The sequence below is a fragment of the Carcharodon carcharias genome, chromosome 20, assembly GCF_017639515.1.
Source record: "Carcharodon carcharias isolate sCarCar2 chromosome 20, sCarCar2.pri, whole genome shotgun sequence".
NCBI lineage: Eukaryota > Metazoa > Chordata > Chondrichthyes > Lamniformes > Lamnidae > Carcharodon > Carcharodon carcharias.
Window position 1 is genome coordinate 65,538,003 of NC_054486.1, and position 18,995 is coordinate 65,556,997.

At 43.3% G+C, this 18,995-nt stretch overlaps 1 protein-coding gene across 1 annotated transcript; it reads left to right on the forward strand.

Moving 5' to 3' along the window:
- Positions 1–292: 292 nt before the first annotated feature.
- On the forward strand, positions 293–9,393 carry LOC121292336 (probable histone H2A.5). The gene is made up of 2 exons (XM_041214187.1): positions 293–509; positions 9,197–9,393. The coding sequence occupies exons 1-2, from the start codon at positions 293–295 to the stop codon at positions 9,391–9,393; spliced, it is 414 nt and encodes a 137-aa protein (XP_041070121.1).
- The last annotated feature ends 9,602 nt before the right edge of the window (positions 9,394–18,995 follow it).

Genomic DNA, 18,995 nt, shown 5'->3' on the forward strand with positions numbered 1-18,995 from the left:
GGGAGCTCGTGGACAGCTACCTCCCACCCTTACCCCTTCTTCTCTTCGCCAGCACACACCTCCTTGCTACCCCATTTGGGTTCCAGTGTCAGGAAGATATAATAATTCTCATAAGGTTATTGGAATTTATTGTAAAATAGAGTAATACTGGGATGTGTCTATGTGTCTATGGGCAGAATTTTGACCTTGTAAGGGAAGTTCGGTGGGGGCAGGTGGGAGTGGCAGGGAAGCTGCCCGTGATTGGGGCCACACCGTGATTTCACACTGGTGGGCCAATTAAGGCTCGCTCAGCATGAACGCCAGCTGGAGAATGTCCGAGAACATCCAGGGCCTGTTGTCCGCTGGGTCGAATGGTGACCTGGTGGCTGGCTCAAAAATGAAAGGGCCCACACACTCTGAATCCTCCAGGACCTGGAAGACGACAATGTGTCCTGAAATGAAGCCTAGAAATGCTCAGAATGCAGCCCTGAAGCTAGATGAAGCTGTCCATTTCACAGAAGCAACCAGCAGCAAGTTATATCCAAAATTCCTCACTACTCACATTGACAATGCCACTGACCCTTCTTATCCCCACTGTGGATGAGCTTTTGCTAATTTTGGCCTACCTGCCTGCCTGTTATGCCTGCGTGACAGCTGAAAAATCGCACGGGCTACAAAAACTCAGAGGCAATTGGTATGTCAAGGGCCTTAACTGGCCTCTTAATTAATGGCGGGTGTGCCTCTGTTTCCATTGCATGCCCACCTAGCGAAATATCGCAAGAGTGCGCATTGACGTGGGGACACTCAGCCGATGGCATTGCGCATTATTTCACGCTTGAGCGGGCTGGGCACGTGCCTGCTTGCCCGAGTGAAAAATTCTGCCCAGTTTGTTTATTTTTCCCTAAGATTACTGGTACAACTTAGGGCTATGAGAGGTTTTTATTATCAGAAAGACAAAGTTCAAAGACAGTGAAACAATGGGAATTGGCATTCAAAGGGGAAAATATGTATAAAGAAGCAAAGGCTATGTATAAGGAAAGGCAGTTTAAGATTCAACAAGTGTGAAAGGCCTTCAGCAACTATGCCTCAAACTGCTGCCTTTAGGGACTGAAGTTAAGAGAACTCACTGAATTAAACTGTTCAGGGTATCCTTTACTTTGCCTGGGTCTTTTTGAAAGATGTGTCTTACTGTTACCTTAACAAAAGTGTAACTGGTAGTTAGATTAAGTGGGGGATTTAGAAGTTATCACAATAGTAATTTGTAGATCTATGAATGTATTTAAAAATTATTTCTCTTAATAATAAATCTTTAATCTAGTTTTGTAAAACCTATAAGACTTGGTGGTCTTATTACTACTGAATTCAAGGCACGCATCTCGAAATTTATACAAACAGCAGAACAAGTTGTGGCAGTTGTTTCAAGTTCCCCTTTGGGATTTGAACAACTCAGTATTTACCATTGGCTGTGCTATAACATCCAGCAACAATCCATGGTGAAGGCCTGAGTATAATACCGGCAGCAGCCACTGCCCGCTGGTGGGACTCCCATCGCAAACATTCAATTCCACCCAATTTTCCATTGTATAGACTAAGTCTGGTGGGGGTTGGGGGGGGGGTTGTGTGTGTGTGTGTGGGATAGTTGGTGTGATTGTTGCTGAGTGGTGGGGCGGGTGAACACAATCTTCTGCTTTTGAGCTTATTTATTATGCATCCACAAGCAGCTCAGTGAATTGCGCAGCGGAGTCTGCAGAAACTCGTCCAGCCTGTATTTACCTCATGGGATGGAAGGTCCTGGTGTCATATTTAAATGGCATCGGATAGACTTTTACTCACTGCAAGTGAGGAGCTCTGCATTACTCCTTCACAGGCTTTGCGGCTGCAACTCATTCTGGAGAAGCTGGCAGATGTGAGTAACCACATCCCAGGACCTACAAGGGTGTCTCTGGCATCGCCTTTCACTCATCTCTGGAAAACAGCAATGCCAGCCATACAACCATGGTCAGTTCAATGCTTGCCGTTGCAGTGGTCCATGTTCACCAGCCGGTTGACCTTATGGAGGTCCTGCTGCCTCTTGCTGCTCAGATCCTTGCTCCTCCTGGCCCTGTGCCAAATGGCAATGGGCCCCCCTTCTCCTCATCTGGATGAGAGCCATCATCAAGGCAGGGCCTCCTGCAGCCAGTGCCACTTTTTCCAACCCTGTCTCCTCTCATCTCTCCATCTTGCACTCTAGTTCTGTGGGATGCCCAAGATGTACATATAATAGCACAGGCTTGCACCGGTAAAATTAAAATAAAGGAATCTTCCCCTGACCCTGGCTATTCCAGTGGGGTCAACAGTGGTAATTCCTGATAGAATATTCTGGTACTTAGGACAGAATTAAAGGCTTGTGGATTTTCAGGCCCCTGTCTTTAATTCTATTCTGCACAGCTTTCTCTGGTGGTAGGCCACCCCAGATAATCAACTGAATTGTTTCCCACTGGACTCATGAGTTATGGATTCATAGCTCCTTCAAAAACCTCCAAACATTTAGCAAAACATACATCATATTGACCTCCAATTAAGAGTAAAAATTACTCTTTCCGTTCTCATAGTAATGTCTTACAGTTGGTGGATTAACTTCCCTCAGCAACATCATATTACTCATTGTCCACACTGTGTTACAAAACTATATCATGTTCTTTCTAAACTAATATCATCTGTTGAAAGTGAGGAAATGGTTACAGTTCACTGCTGCTACGTAGACATACTGTGGGAGATTTTTCTCTGGTTGACCATATAAACAAAATGGGAAGATTTATTTTGAGTGTTGATCTGAGGGTTTCCATACAGCATTGCAAATCCTAAACAATAATAGAAGTCGCAGATAAATTTATTTGATAAATAGAACTCAAGGATTGATAACTATATAAGGAAAAGAAGCTTCCACATATGTCACCTGAATATTTTAGACACACTTGTTCATCTGACATTACATATTCACAGCCAAAAATTGAGTGGGTGAGATTTTCTTGGTTATGCATCAGAGCAGAGTGGATCATCTGGTACAAGTGGGTGGGACCTGATGCCCCTTGTAGCATGCATAAAAGGCTCGTTAGGATAGCACGTCTAAAGTACAGTCATCTTGCAGCTTAACAGTATGTAGGAAGAGAGGAAATGGATGACTGCCAGGTAGTCATGAAACACAAGGCAAGTAGTGCAGGAACTCCTTGAGTGCATCTCACTCTCTGGCTAGTGTTCTGCTCTGAATACAAATGGTTTCTCCGAGTTCTGTAGCCAGAGCTTAGTCCACAGCACCATAGCTGGTTCAGCTGTACAGGGAGAGAACAGGGGAAAGATCAGAACACCAATACTGATAGAGGATTCAATAGTTTGGTGAACAGACAGGCATTTCTATGGCTGCAGGCGTGAACCTACGATGGTACGTTGCCTCCCTGGTACCATGGCCAATGATGAATGATGTCACTGTGCAGCTAATATGCTCAGGGGGAGGGTGATTAGCCAGTGGTTGTGGTCCATATCCGCACCACTAACAAAGGAAGAAAAGGGGGTGAAGCCCTACAGGCAGAATTCAAGTAGCTAGGAAAGAAACTAGTAAGCAAGATCTCATAGGGGGAGTAATTTCTGGATTACTCCCAGTACCATGCACAAGAGAGTACTGTATAGAAATAGGAGGATAGAAAGTTGAATATATGGCTAGAGAGATGGTGCCTCAAGAATAATAGGGAAGGAAAGAAAGAAGGAGGGGTGGCAGTATTGATTAAGGAGAATAATAGTGCTGGAGAGAAAGGATTCTGAGAGAGATCAAGGAGAGAATCTATTTGCTTAGGATAAAGAAACAATAGAGGTATCATTACATTGCTGGGTATATTATATAGGCCATCAACAACTGGGAATGATATAATGGAACAAATTTGCAGGAAAAATTACAGAGTGGTGCAAGACTTATAATGGGGACTTTTTTCCTGAATATAAACTGGGAGAGTAATTGTGTAAAGGGCAGGGAAGGAAAAGAGTTTCAAAAGTATGTTCAGGAGAATTTTCTACATCAATATGCTTCCAGTCCAATGAGAAAGGAGGCATTACTGGATCTAGTTCTGGGGAATGAGATAGGACAAGTGAATCAAGTGTCAGTGGGGGAATATTTAGGGGATGGTGAGCATAGCATCTTAAGGTTTAGGTTGGCTATGAGAAAGGACAAGGAGCAATGAATTGGGTAACAATGATTAATGGGGGAGGGAAGTTGGGCAACTTCAATGAGGTGAAAATGAATCTTGTCCAGGTAAATTAGAATCAAGTATTGTTAGTCAAAACTAACTCAACAATTGGCTGCCTTTAAAGAGGAGATAGTTCAGGTATGTTCCCATGATGGGGGAAAGGCTGGGCAAACAAATTCAGAGCTCCCTGGGTAACAAGAGAGATAGAAAGTAAAATGAAGCAGAAAAATGGTGCATATGACGTGTCAAATGGATCATACAATTAAGAACCAGACTGAATACAGAAGGTTCAGAGGCTGAGTGAAAAAATAAATAAGTGAAGAAAACAGAGCGGATGAGAAGATACTGGCAGCTAACATAAAAGGGAATCCAAAAGTCTTTTGGAAAGGGAGTGGGACTAAAGACATAATAAGGGATTTAAGTATGGAGTTATGGGGCTTGGCTGAGGTACTAAGTGAATAATTTGCATTCACCTTTACCAAGAATTAAATGCTGCCAAAGTCATTGTGAAAGAGGAGGTCCTTGAGATACTGGATGGGTTAAAATTTGATAAATCGGAGGCATTAGATAGGCTGGCTGTACTTGAAGTTGATCAATCACCAGCAACGATGAGATACATTCATGGATACTGAGGCAGGTAAGGGCGGAAATTCTGGAAGCATCGGCTATAATTGGCTTTATCAAATTTTAACCCAACCAGTATCTCAACTACCTCCTCTTTCACAATGACTTTGGCAGCATTTATTTCTTGGTAAAGGTGGATGCAAATTATTCATTTAGTACCTCAGCCAAGCCCATAACTCCATGCTTAAATCTCTTATTATGTCCTTAGTCCCACTCCTTTTCCAAAAGACTTTTGGATATTCCTATACTTTTGCGATCCTCTTTAGATATAGGGGTGGTACCAAAGGACTGGAGAATTGCAAATATTACATCCTTCTTCAAAGAATAGAGTTAGGATTGGATTGCTTTACAGAGAGCTGGCATGGACTTGATGACCTCCTCCTGTGCCATAATGACTCTATAATAATGACTCAGTGGGCAGGATTTTACGCGTCGGCGATTGGGACGGGGCCCGCTCGCTGACGTGTAAAATGACACATGGTGACGTCAGGGGAAACTCTGGATGTCACCAAGCCCCTTTTAAACTTTCAGGAAGGTGGGGGCGCAGCAAAATCAGCTGTGCACCTGCTGACCTGTCAATGGCCAATTGAGGCCATTGACAGAGGCAATTAAAGGACCTGCCCGTCCAACCTTAAGGTTGGCAGACAGGCCAGGAGCCCCGGCACGAATTGGAAAAAGCATGAAACCTCATCCACGGGCGGGGTGAGGTTGCATGTAGCTTTTAAAATTGTTTAATGAAGTTTATGTGAAAATTATGGACATGTCCCAACTCATGTGACATGTTAGAGAAATTTTATTTTTCTATTTTTATCTTTTTGACATTTACAGTCGATCTCCCTGAGGCAGCACTTAGCCTCAGGGAGATGAATGCGCTCTTTCGTGCACATGCGCGAAAGAGCGCACCCTTGATTTTGGGATTCCCCCCCCCCCCCACCCCCGCCGGCTGCACAGGGAGGACTTAGCGCTTCTTTGCGGACGTCATGCTGGGCGGACCTTAATTGGAACACCCACATAAAATGGCGCCATGCCCCCGATTGGGGGTGCCAATTGGAAGCGGGCCTGTGCACACCCACCATTCAACTTCCTCCCACAACGGGGGGAAAATTCAGCCCAGTGACTGCAGACTAGTCAGTTTAATCTTGGTTGTAGAAAAGCTTTTGGAAATGATAATTCAGGGCAAAATTAACAGTCACTTGGACAAATGTGGATTAAGGAAAGCCAGGATATATTTGTTAAGGGAAAATCATGTTAACTAACTTGCTTCAGTTTTTGATGACCTATCAAAGAAGGTTGATGACAGTAATGTGGTTGACATGGAATTCCAAAGGCATTCAATGAAGTGCCACATAAGTTCACCTGCAAAGTTAAACCCCGGAGGATAAAAGGACAGGAACAGCATAGATATGAAATTGGCTAAGTGACAGGAAACAGAGCAGCGGTAAACAGTTGTTCCTCAGACTGGAAGAGGGTATGTAGTGGGGTTCCCAAGAAGTTGGTATTAGGAGCCCTGATTTTCTTGATATATATTAATTGCCATGGACATGTGTAGAGGGCACAATTTCAAAAGCTGTGGATGAGACAAAATTTGAAAGTATTGTAAACTGTGAGGACAATCACAATACACTTCAAGTGGACGTGGACAGGCTGGTGGAATGGGTAGACATATGGCATTTGAAGTTTAATGCAGAGAAGTGTGAAGTGAGTCACCTTGGTAGGAAGAACAAGGTGAGGGGGAATATAAAATAAAGGGTACAACTCCAAAAGGGGTATACGAGCAGAGGGACCAGAAGGTAATGTGTACAAATCGTTAAAGATGGCAGGGCAGATTGAGAAAGCAGTTACTAAAGCATATGGGATTCTGGACTTTACAAGTAGGGACATGGAGTATAAAGGCAAGGAAGTTATGATAAATCTGTTTAAAACTGGAGTATGGCATCCAATTCTGGGCACCACACTTTAAGAAGGACATGAGGCATTAGAAAGGGTGGAGAAAAGTTTCATGAGAATTGTTCCAGGGATGAGGGATTTCAGTTATGTAGATAGATTGGGGAAGCTGGGGCTGTTCTCCTTGGAGAAGAGAAGATTAAGAGGTGATTTGATAGAGGTGTTCAAAATAATGAAAGGTCTGGACAGATTGGTTAGGAAGAAATTGTTCCCACTGGCAGAATGATTGAGAACCAGATGACACCAATTTAAGGTGATTGGCAAAAGAAGTAATAATGACATGAGGAGAAACTTTTTTTATGTAGTGAGTGGTTAGCATCTAGAATGTATTGCCTGAGAGTGTGGTAGAGACAGATTCAATTGAGGCCTTCAAAAAAAAAGAGTTGGATAATTATCTGAAGAGAAAGAATTTGTAGGTCAATGGGGAAAGGGCGGGGGAGTGGGATTAAGTGAGTTGCTGTCACAGAGAGTGATCAGGAACATGATGGATGAAATGGCAACATGCTGTGACAAGATGCATTTCTACATGCATGTTGTAGCCTGGAGCTATGGATAGTGACATTGGAGGCTTCAACATTATCACAGCTCACCATGAATCTCTCCAGTGCTTACTCCCTGTCATTGCCATATGTTGTAAGGATTTATAAATTGATACTCAACTTGTTTGGCCACTTTACGAACACATCTTCCTTGGTCATCAAGTCCTGAAGTGGGACTTGAAAACAGAGCTTCTGGCTCAGAGGAAAGAATGTTACCCACCATGCTACAAGATTTCCATCTGTGTATAGTTGTGGTCACTATATTATAAAATAGACGTTGAGGGACCTCTACCAGAAAACGTTGACATTGATTCTGCATTCAATTGTGCTGCAGTCAGTGCATCATTTGACTGTGTAACTTGGAATGAATGTTGATTGCAAAAAAGTGTTCATTGTCACCAACTAAGAGCTCAATTAACATCATAGATAAAAGCAAAATACTGCGGATGCTGGAAATCTAGAACAAAAACAAAAATACCTGGAAAAACTCAGCAGGTCTGACAGCATCCGTGGAGAAGGATACAGTTGAAGTTTCAAGCCCATATGACCCTTCATCAGAACTAAAACATAAAGAAATGAGATGAAATATAAGCTGGTAGAAGGGGGTAGGACAGGAGAGTTCGATAGGGAGCCAGTGATAGGTGGAGGTCAAGAAGAGACTGCCAAAGATGTCATAGACAAAAGGACAAAGGGGTGTTGACGGTGGTGATATTATCTAAAAGATGTGCTAATGGGGACATTAACGGAAGCAAGCTAGTGGCAGATGGCCCTAGTGTGGGTGGGGTGGGGGGAAGCGATCGAAATGGGCTAAAAGGTGGAGATGAAACAATAGATTTAAATAAATTTTAAAATAGGAGGGAAAAGAAAAAAATAGCCCATTTCAATCCCTTCCCCCCATCCCACCCGTATTAGGGCCAACTGCCTTCAATGTCCCCATTAGCACATCCTTTAGATAATATCACCACCATCAATACCCCTTTGTCCTTTTGTCTATAACATCTTTGGCAGTCTCTTCTTGGCCTCCACCTATCACTGGCCCCCTATCGAGCTCTCCTGTCCCACCCCCTTCTACCAGCCTATATTTCATCTCATTTCTATATGTCTTAGTTCTGATGAAGAGTCATACGGACTTGAAACGTTAACTGTATCCCTCTCCGCAGATGCTGTCAGACCTGCTCAATTAACATCATGATCCTTCTACGCTGGCAGTCATCCATGTGCTTAAAAGTATTCAAAGCCTGTTAAATTTGTGGAAGCAATCATTCATGTTCAGAAGCGATCATTAAGCATTACAGGCATCAAAGCAATCAGGAGGATATCAGTGCAACTTCCTACATTTTATGATGGAAAACATAAACAAATCTTACTGCTTACTTTCAAAATTTTTGCCAAGAACTTCCTTCACCCATTCCATTTCAACTGGCATGTTACCCACTCCTTCTGATAATTCTCCAGCGCCTCTGCTGTGCCAGCTCCACCAGGGTCACCAACGCTGGGGAGAAACAAGGGACGCTTCACCAGGGTGGGTGGTGGGGCGGAGGGTTGGGGGTTGGGGGTGTAAAGAAATAGTTAACAATGTAAGTAACAAAGTTAATGTGGCACAATTGAGAAATAACTGTGCCATGGAATTAAATTTAAAAGTATATAATGAAATAAGAAAGTTAGCAACTCACCAAGGCTCCTTGACAGCACCTTCCAAAACTGTGATCTCTACCACCTAGAAGGGCAAGGGCAGCAGATGCATAGGAACACCACCACCTGCAAGTTCCAATCTAAGCCACATACCAACCTGATTTCGAACTAAATTGCTGTTCCTTCACTGGAAAAATCCTGAAATTACCTTCCTAACAGCCCATCTTGGTCACTGTTCTTGAGTACCTGACTGCTGAGACCCAGGAGCTGGCGAGCAACGTGGCCCAGGACACAAGAACACCCACATCATCCTCCACCACTTGCAGTTCACCATCCGTAATGAGGAGGAGCTCAACAAGCTGCTGGGAGGAGTCACCGTAGCCCAGGACGGGGTCCTGCCCAACATCCAGGCTGTGTTACTGCCCAAGAAAACTGGGCATCCCAGCAAGGTTTACAACTGAAGGGGAAAGATCAGGAAAAGGCAAAAATATATTGTGAATATGAGTGAAAAAACTTTGAAAGAAAAAAATATACTGCCTAATGTTTGGCTAAAAGCCAAAATTTTATGATTCGCCCCGACCCCTCCATTCAGTTCTTTCCTGATTCCACTTCCCCTGCCAGAAGTCAGCAACATCCAGCACCCAGCTCTCAGGCTGGCCAGGTCCTTTCCCTCCCCCTCAGGCCTACTGGAAATGTACCTGCATGGGACTGTGTGCCAGCCCCCACCCTAGTCTTGGGCCTTACCTCCAACACCCCATCAAGCCTCAGGACTCCCGTGACCACCCGCCCCCCCCCCCCCCCCCCCACCCACGGGTCTCTTCCCCTGTCCTCAAGCCCTACCACACCAGCCTCTTGACCCTCCCTTCCCTCCATACTTGCTCTTCCCCTCCCCCCCCAGCCTCTATCCCTTCCCCTCTCTCTCCCCTCCAGCCTCTCTCTCTCTAACCCCTCCACCCACTCTCTCCCTCCCCCTTCTTCCAGACCCTTTCTTTCTCATATCTCTCCCCCTGTCCTTATTTCACGCTCTGTCTCCCCTCCCCATCTCCTCCAACTCTCCTAGCCCCTCTCTCTGTCTTCCCCTCTCCCGGCACTGCTCTCTCCTCCCAGCCCCTTTCTCTTCCTCCTCCCCCCAGCCCTCCCCTCTCCCAGCCCTTCTCTCTCTCTCTGTGTCTCCTTCCCTTGCCTCCCCCATCTGTCTCTCTCCCCTGCCCCAAGCTCCTCCCTCTCTCTACCCCCAGTTACCCTCTCTCTCTCCACTTCCCTCTAGACCCCCCTCTCTCTCTCCTCTTCCCCCAGGACCTCTCTCTCTCTCCCAGCTTCTCTCTCCCCGCCAGCGCCCTCTCTCTCCCTTCCCCTCAGCCCCTTCTCTCTCCCCCTCAACCCCGCCTCTCTTCCATCTATCCCATCTCTCTCTCTCTCTCCCCTCCGCCCTTTTCTCTCGCCCTGCCAGACTCTCTCTCTACCCTCATAAAAGGATTTACATTAAAGTTTATAAAGGAGGGTAATGCTTTCATTATGTCAAGATGCAAAAAAAACTGAATGGATAATTGCTAGGCAGGCATATCTATCTTACAGAACCATGGTTCATTAACCTTTAGAGGCACAGACAGACCAAACCTGCTGCAAAATACAAGGAGGCACACGCAGTTATCCGGGTCTTAGTGGCGCAGACCATAGGGATGTTACAGTATTGGCTGATCAGGGGAGCCTTCAGTTACAAGATATCCAAGAATATTGTAACTTGCTGCACCCATGTCCTTATCCTGAAAATTGGCTTTGACATGGACAAGTTGAAGGAGAGAGGCAATTTCAACAACTTGACAGAAATTACCTTTTAGCAGGTGTCCAATGAAATGTCTAGATCACCAATTGTTTAGGATGAATTTTAAGGCAGGTCACAATAGACAAGGAAGAGAGAGATCCACGGGGTGCTACTGATTTCCTAATTTAGGCATAAACCCTAGATAAACTGCTTAAGCAGTCATTTTTTGCTATTTATGTTGTTTCTTTTAGGGGTCCATCAATTTTCCAAAGTTATGGCAATAGATCAGGAGATCTCCTGCAGAAACTTCAGATAAATGCTAATATAACTCATGCAAAGCAGCCTTCTGCACATTCAAGTGGTATCCTGGCTAAAAAAAATGCCATTGTTACCATTATCCTCAGCCCTCTGTCAAGACCTATGATAAACATTTTTGAAATGTTATGAAATTAAGTACCATTGAACTGAAACTTTATTAACCTTAAAATGTATTAAAATAATGTGTGTGAAACCTTTTAACCCAGAGTGCAATGATGCTTGGGAATACACAACTTGAAGTTGTAAACGAAGCAGAGACCAATTTGAAGAATTAACAAAGTGATTGAAGGAATGGGACTGCAGTTGTTTGGACTCAAAGGGTAGACAACTCAAATAAACTTGTGCTATTTATACAAGTTCTGCTGGCAAACTGCCAGACAGATCAACAGTAAATCTTGTTAAAATTCAGAGAATGGGCTTCCAATGAATTAACAGCTGGAAATAGAGAGAGCATATTTTTCTTTTAAAATGTCAATGCAACTTCCAGTCCTGACAGACTGCAGACCTATATTTTATGATAAACATGTATAGTTTTACTCACTTTGCACTGCTGTTTACTTTTAAAATCCAATCTTAGGATCAACTAATTGGTATTTTTTCATTTATCTAATCTTTCTGCTATTTTCACTCTTGATGCTTACACTTTTTTCTCAGACTTCTCATGCAATAAGAAAGATCCTTGTCACTACTAAAGAAAACAAAGTGTTATGTTGTTTACCAGGCCACTTATTGGACTATGTTGAGAACTGACAGAAGGGTAACCATAACCATCCTTTTCTTATAAAGGAGCGTTTGCCTATGCAATCAATTCATAAGCCACACTACTATATTCCAACTAAAATTCAAATGGAGTTTAAGAGGCTGAAATTCCTTTTGTGTGTGCTGAGAGTGCAGGCACAAACTGGGCACAGGAGATAGCAATTCAGAACGCAGGGCTTGCACTGCAAAAAGTGCTGTTGATGCACGGCCCGAGGTTTACAACCTGGGCAGCCTAAGGGGACCAAATGATTAAAAATACAGCTTTCTCTGCTGGATTTGCTCTTTTCACACAGGCAAAACGGCATTTGGCAGTACCACCTAATTATTCAAATGAGCTGAAGCATAACTTTCAAGTTAGTCAGTCAACATTGCCACAGGCCTGGTTTATGTAAACAGTGTGGCACAGAAAGCCCAACCTTGCCCAAAGTGGAATTTCAGCACCTAACTTTCCTTATCATGTGATTATGCTTTCAATTCATATTTTCACAAGAGTATTGCACAAAAACATAGGCTTGTTCTTAAATCTCTGGCATGGGCCTTGAACACAGAAGCTTCTGCTTCAGATTTCTATTTTCTTCTGGCATTCAGCTGATTTTAGATATTTTTAAAATTATATCCCCTTTAGATGTTCCCACTGCTCTCTCCTGCACAAAGGAAGCAATGTCACTGCTGCAAAATTGAACACATTTTCATTTTACAATACTGTACATTCTGGTAAAATATAGAATCATATAGCACAGGAGGCCATTCAGCCAATGGTGCCTGTGCCAACTCTTTGAAAGAGCTATCAATTCCACTCCCTGGCTCTTTCGCCATAGCTCTCCAAACTTGTCCTTTTCACAATATATCTAATTCTCTTTTAAAAGCTGTTATTGAATCTGCCACCACCACCTTTTAAGGCAGTGCATTCCAGATCATAACAATTCAAAGCTCCTCCTCTCCCCCACTGGTTCTTTTGCCAATTACATTAAATGTTTGCCCTCTGGTTACCAACCTTCCTGACAGTGGAAACAGATTCTCCTTATTAACTGCATCATAATGCTTCCTAATACATATTGGAGGGTAACTAGAAGGGCAATGGAGTGACACAAATGACATGAAGTAGTCTATGGAAATAAACCAAATCCTGGTCCTACACTAGTCTTTAATCTCTAAAAAATACTGTAGTTAAACATGTCATTCACATTTGAAATTACTTATAATCATACAAATGAAATATTTAAGTTACAATCCATAATGAATGACAAAAACTTTAAAAAGTGAATGCTAAAAAGTAGCAAAACCATTTGACACAGAAAGATGACTAATTTCGGATTAAAACAACTGGAAGGGAACTATGTGGCTTTTATCCATTAATAAGATGGGTATAAACAATTCCAAAATTAAATGAAAGTGCTGTTTAAAATTTCTTGATTAATCCTAATGAGAATCAGATGACAACATCATGACCAGAAAGAACAAAGATCAATTTTTATACAGTACTCATGGGACAAATTGCTTTTAAAACATTCATTTGTTTTCCATTATGCTCTGCATGGTCTAGAGATTGAGATGTAGTATGACAAAGGATTATTCAAATTAATCAACTGATACTTGATATAGAATTATAGAACCATATAATGGTTGCAGCATAGAAGGAGGCCATTCAGCCCATCATAGCTTTGCCAACTCTCTGCAAGAGCAACCAACCTATTCCTAGCCCTCCGCCTTTCCCCCGTGGCATTGAAGATTGATTTTCTTCAGATAATTATCCACTTCTCTTTTGAATGCCTCATTGAATCTACCTTCACCACACTCTCAGGCACTGCATTTCAGATCGTAACCACTTGTTGCATAAAAAGTTCTTACTCGTGTTGCCATTGTTTCTTTTGCCAATCACCTTAAATTGGTGCTTTCTGTTTCCTGATCTTTTGCAAATGGGAACAGTTTCTCCCTATCCAGACTCATGATTTTGAACACCTCTTTCAAATCGCCTTTTAATCTTCTTCTCTCCAAAGAGAGCAGCCTCCAATCTATCCACATAACTGAAATTCCTCATCCCTGGAAACATGCTCATGAAACTTTTCTGCTCCTTCTCTCACAAATAGAGGTTAATAGGCATGATCTTATAGCCATTACGGAGACATGGTTACAAGGCGATCAAAGCTGGGAACTAACTATTCAGGAGTATGTGACTTTTCGAAAGGACAGGCAGGAAGGAAAGGGTGGTGAGGTAGCTTTATTAGTACGAGATGGAATAAGTATGATAGCAAGAAATGATCTTGGATCAGAAGATGTGGAATCCATAAAGGCGGAGGTAAGAAATAACAAGGGGAAGAAGACACTGGTGAGAGTAGTCCATAGGCCCCCTAACAGTAGCTATGCTGTAGGCCAGGGAATAAATCAGGAGATAATGAGGACATGTTAAAAAAAAAAGGCAGAATATTAATCATGGGTGACTTTAATCTTCATGTGGATTGGGAAAATCAAATGGCAGAGGTAGCCACGAGCAAGGATTCATAGAACGTATTTGGGACTGTTTCCTAGAACAATATATTGTGGATCCAACCAGGGATCAGGCTATTTTGGATCTGGTAATGTGTAATCAAGCAAGTTTAATAAATGATCGCAGAGTAAAAGGTCCCTTAGGAAATAGTGACTATAAGATGGTGGAATTTAGCATTCAGTTTGAGAGTGAGAAACTTAGTTTGGAAATAACTGTGCTAAATTTAAGGATAATTACAAAGAAATTAAGTCAAAGTTGGCTGGAGTGGACTGGGAAAGGAGTTTAACAGAAAAGATGGTTAATGAACAATGGCAGACGTTTAAGAAAATAGTTCATAACTCGTAACAAAGATATATCGCAGTGAGGAAGAAGGATTATAGGAAAATGATAAACCAACCATGGTTAACCAAGGATAGTATCAAAATGAAAGAAAAAACATACATTGTGGCAAAGATTAGTGGTAAACTAGAGGACTGGGAAAGTTTTAAAAACCAATGGAAGATGACCAAAAAATAATAGAGGGAGAAAATAAACTTTGAGGGTAAACTAACAAGTAATATAAAAACAGAGAGTAAGAGCTTCTTTAAGTATATAAAAAGGAAGAGAGAGGCCAACATCAATATAGGCCCCTTAGAGAATGAGGCTGAGGAAATAATAATGGGGAACCAGGAAAAGGCAGAGGAGTGGAATAAATTCTTTACATCACTCTTCACAGTAGAAGACACTAATAGCATACCAAAATACTAAATAATCATGGGGCAAAAGGTTGCGGGGGTTGGGGGGGGGGAAATAAACACACTAACTATCATTAGAGAAAATGTACTAGGGAAACTAATGGGGCTTAAGGCCAATAAGTCACCTGGACCTGAAGGGTTGTATCCTAGGATATTAAAGGAAATAGCTGCAGGGATAGTGGATGCACTGGTAGTAATCTTCCAAGAATCCTTAGATTCTGGAAAAGTCCCAGAGGATTGGAAAACTGCCAATATAACAACCTTATTCAAAAAGGGAGGGAGACAAAAAACAGGTAACTATAGGCCAATTATCTTAACATCTGTCATTGGGAAAATGTTAGAGTCTATTATAAAAGATGTATCAGCAGGGCATTTAGAAATGCATAATATAGTCAAGCAGAGTCAGCATGGCTTCATGAAGGGGAAGTCATGCCTGACAAATTTATTAGGATTATTTGAGGAGGTGACAAGCAGGATAGATGCAGAGGAACCAGTAGATGTAATATATTTGGATTTCCAAAAGATGTTCGATAAGGTACCGCACATAAGGCTATGGTGGTGGGGGTAGTATATCAGCATGAATAGAGGGCTGGCTAACTAATAGAAGAGAGAGAGTTGGGATACAGGGGGGGGGCATTTTCAGGATGGCAACCTGTAACTAGTGGAGTGCTACAGGGGTCAGTGCAGGGGCCACAATTATTTACAATATATATTAATGATTTGGATGATGGAAATGAATGTACTATCGCCAAGTTTGCAGATGATACAAAAGAGGTGGGAAGGCAAGTGATGAGGATGACACAAAGAGTCTACAGAGGTATATAGACAGGTTAAGTGAATGGGCAAAAATGTGGCAGATGGAATATAATGTGGGAAAATGTGAGGTTATGCACTTTGGAAGGAAGAATAGGGGAGTTGAATATTACTTAATTGGAGAAAGACTGCAGAAAGCTGCAGCATAAAGAGATTTGCGGGTCCTCATGCATGAATCACAAAAAGCTAGCACACAAGTTCAGCATAGGTAAGGCAAATGGAATGTTAGCCTTTATTTCAAAGGGAATGGAGTATAAAAATAGGGAAGTCTTGCTGAAACTATATTAGTTAGACTGCACCTAGAATACTGTGAACAGTTTTGGTCCCCTTATCTAAAGGAAAGATATATTGGCATTGGAGGCAGCCCAGAGAAGGTTCATTAGGTTGATCCCGGGGATGGAGGGAAATACCTTGTGAAGAGAGGTTGAGCAGGTTGGGCTGGTACTCATTGGAGCTTAGAAGAATGAGAGGCGACCTTATTGAAACATATATGATTCTTAGGGGGCTTGAAAGGGTAGATGCTGAAAGGTTGTTTCCCCTTATGGGAGAGTATAGGACCAGAGGGCATAATCTCAGAGTAAGGGGTCGCTTATTTAAAACAGAGATGAGGAGGAATTTCTTCTCTCAGAGGGTAGTCAATCTGTAGAATTCTTTACCACGGAGGGCTGTAGAGGCTAAGTCGTTAAGTATATTCAAGACTGAGATAGACAGACTTTTAATCAGTAGGGGAATCAAGGGATATGGGGAAAAGGCAGGAAAGTGGAGTTGAGGATTATCAAATCAGCCATGATCTCAGTGAATGGCGGAGCAGACTCAGTGGGCCGAATGGCTTACTTCTGCTCCTAAGTCTTATGGCCTTATGCCTTCACAACCTTCCATGAGTATGGTGCTCAGAATTTTTTTTTTTTACATATTTTTTCATGGGGTGTGGGCATCGCTGACTAAGCCAGCCTATATGGCCCATCCTTAAATGCCTTTGAGAAGGTGTTGGTGAGCCACCTTCCTGAACTGCTGCAGCTCCTGTGGTGTAGGTACACCCAGGGCAAGATTTTCAGGTCGTTGGGCGGACGTGGCAGGCAGGCCCAAGAGTGGCTGGGAAACGGCCCGCCACCCACGATCGGCCCCGACTGCGATTTCAGGCTGGCTGGGGTGGAGGCAGGTGAGCGCAAAAACCTGCCCATGCACGCACACTGAAAGCCCCCTGAAGGCAGGGAGCTGCCTCAGAGAGTTGAAGATTTTTAAACCATTGAATAAAGTTTTTAAAAATCCGGAAAAAATGCACACACAGCGGAATCACTTATCTTAGTGTATATGTGAAAAATTCTGCCGCCCAAATTATTTTTATTATTTCATTACAGAAACCTCATCCTGCCCATGGATAATGTTTCCTAAAGAAACCCAAAGGCCGCCTGGCCAATTTGCCTGGCTGCCAACCATAAGGTTGGATGGGCAGCGAAAAATTGCTTTAAATTAATTAATGGCCTTAATAGGCCTCTTAATTGTCGGCTGGTGTGCTGCCGACTATTGCATGCGCATGCTGACCAAAATATCGCGTGAGTGTGTGATGACGTCAAGATACTTGGCCAACGTCATCACGTGCTATTTTACACACGATCGGGCCGGGCCTGTGCCCGCCCGCAGGATGTAAAATCCTGCTCCCAAAGTGCTGTTGGGAGGGAGTTCCAGGATTTTGACCCAGCAACAGTGAAGGAACAGTGACATAGTTCCAAGTCAGGATGGTGTGTTGCTGGCAGTGGAACTTGCAGGGAATGGAACTTGCAGGTGATGGTCTTCCCCAGCATCTGTTGTCCTTGTCCTTCTAGGTGGTAGAGGTTGCAGGTTTGGAAGGTGTTGCTGAAGGACTCTTGGTGAGTTGCTGCAGTGCATCTTGTAGATGGTACACACTGCTGCCACTGTGAGTTGGTGGTAGAGGGAATGAATGTATAAGATGGTGGATGGGGTGCCAATCAAGCGGGCTGCTTTGTCCTGGATGCTGTTGAGCTTCTTGAATATTGTTGGAGCTGCACTCATCACACTCCTGACTTGTGCCTTGTTGATGGTGGACAGGCTTGGGATAGTCAGGAGGTGAGTTACTCACTGCAGACTTCCCAGCCTCTGACCTTCACTGCAGTATTCATAAGGCTGGTCCAGCTCAGTTTCTGGTCAATGGTAACCCTATGGACGTTGATAGTGGGGGATACAGCACTGGTAATGCCACTGAATGTCCAGGGGAGAAGGTTAGATTCTTTCTTGCTGGAGTTGGTCATTGCACTTGTGTGGCATAAGTGTTATTTGCCACTTATGGATCCAAGCCTAAATGTTGCCCAGGTGTTGCTGCATATGGACACGGACTGCTTTAGTATCTGAGGAGTTACAAATGGTGTTGAACATTGTGCAATCACCAAAGAACATTCCCACTTCTTACCTGAAAGAGGAGGTCATTGTTAAAGCAGCTGAAGATGGTTGGGCCTAGGACATATGCTGAGGAACTCCTGCAGCAATGTCCTGGAACTGAGATGATTGACCTGCAACAATACAAACATCTTCCTTTGTGCTAGGTATAACCCCAACCAATGGAAAGTTTTCCCCCTTACAATTGACTTCAGCTTTGCTAGGGCTCCTTGATGCCAGACTTGGGCAAATGCTGCCTTGATGTCAAGGGCAGTTACTCTCACCTCACCTTTGGAGTTCAGCTCTTTGGACCATGTTTGGACCAAGGCTGTAAAGAGGTCAGGAGCTGAGTGGCTCTGACTGAATCCAAACTGAGCATTAATGAGCAGGTTATTGCTGTGTAAGTGCTGCTTGATAGCACTGTCAATGATCCCTTCCATCACTTTGCTGATGATCAAGAGTAGATTGATGGAGTGGTAATTGGCTAGGTTGGATTTGTCCTGTTTTTTGTGGACAGTACACACCTGGGCAATTTTCCACATTGCTGGGTAGATGCCAGTGTTGTAGCTGTACTAGAACAGCTTGGCTAGGGACACAACTCCTTCTAGAGCACAAGTCTTCGGTACTATTGCCATAATGTTGTCAGGGCCAGCAGCCTTTGCAGTATCCAGTGCCTTCAACCATTTATTGATATCTCATGGTGAATCAACTTGGCTGAAGGCACCCGTGATCCTGGGGACCTCAAGAGGAGGCCGAGATGGATCATTCGCTTGGCACTTCTGGCTGCAGATTGTTGCAAAT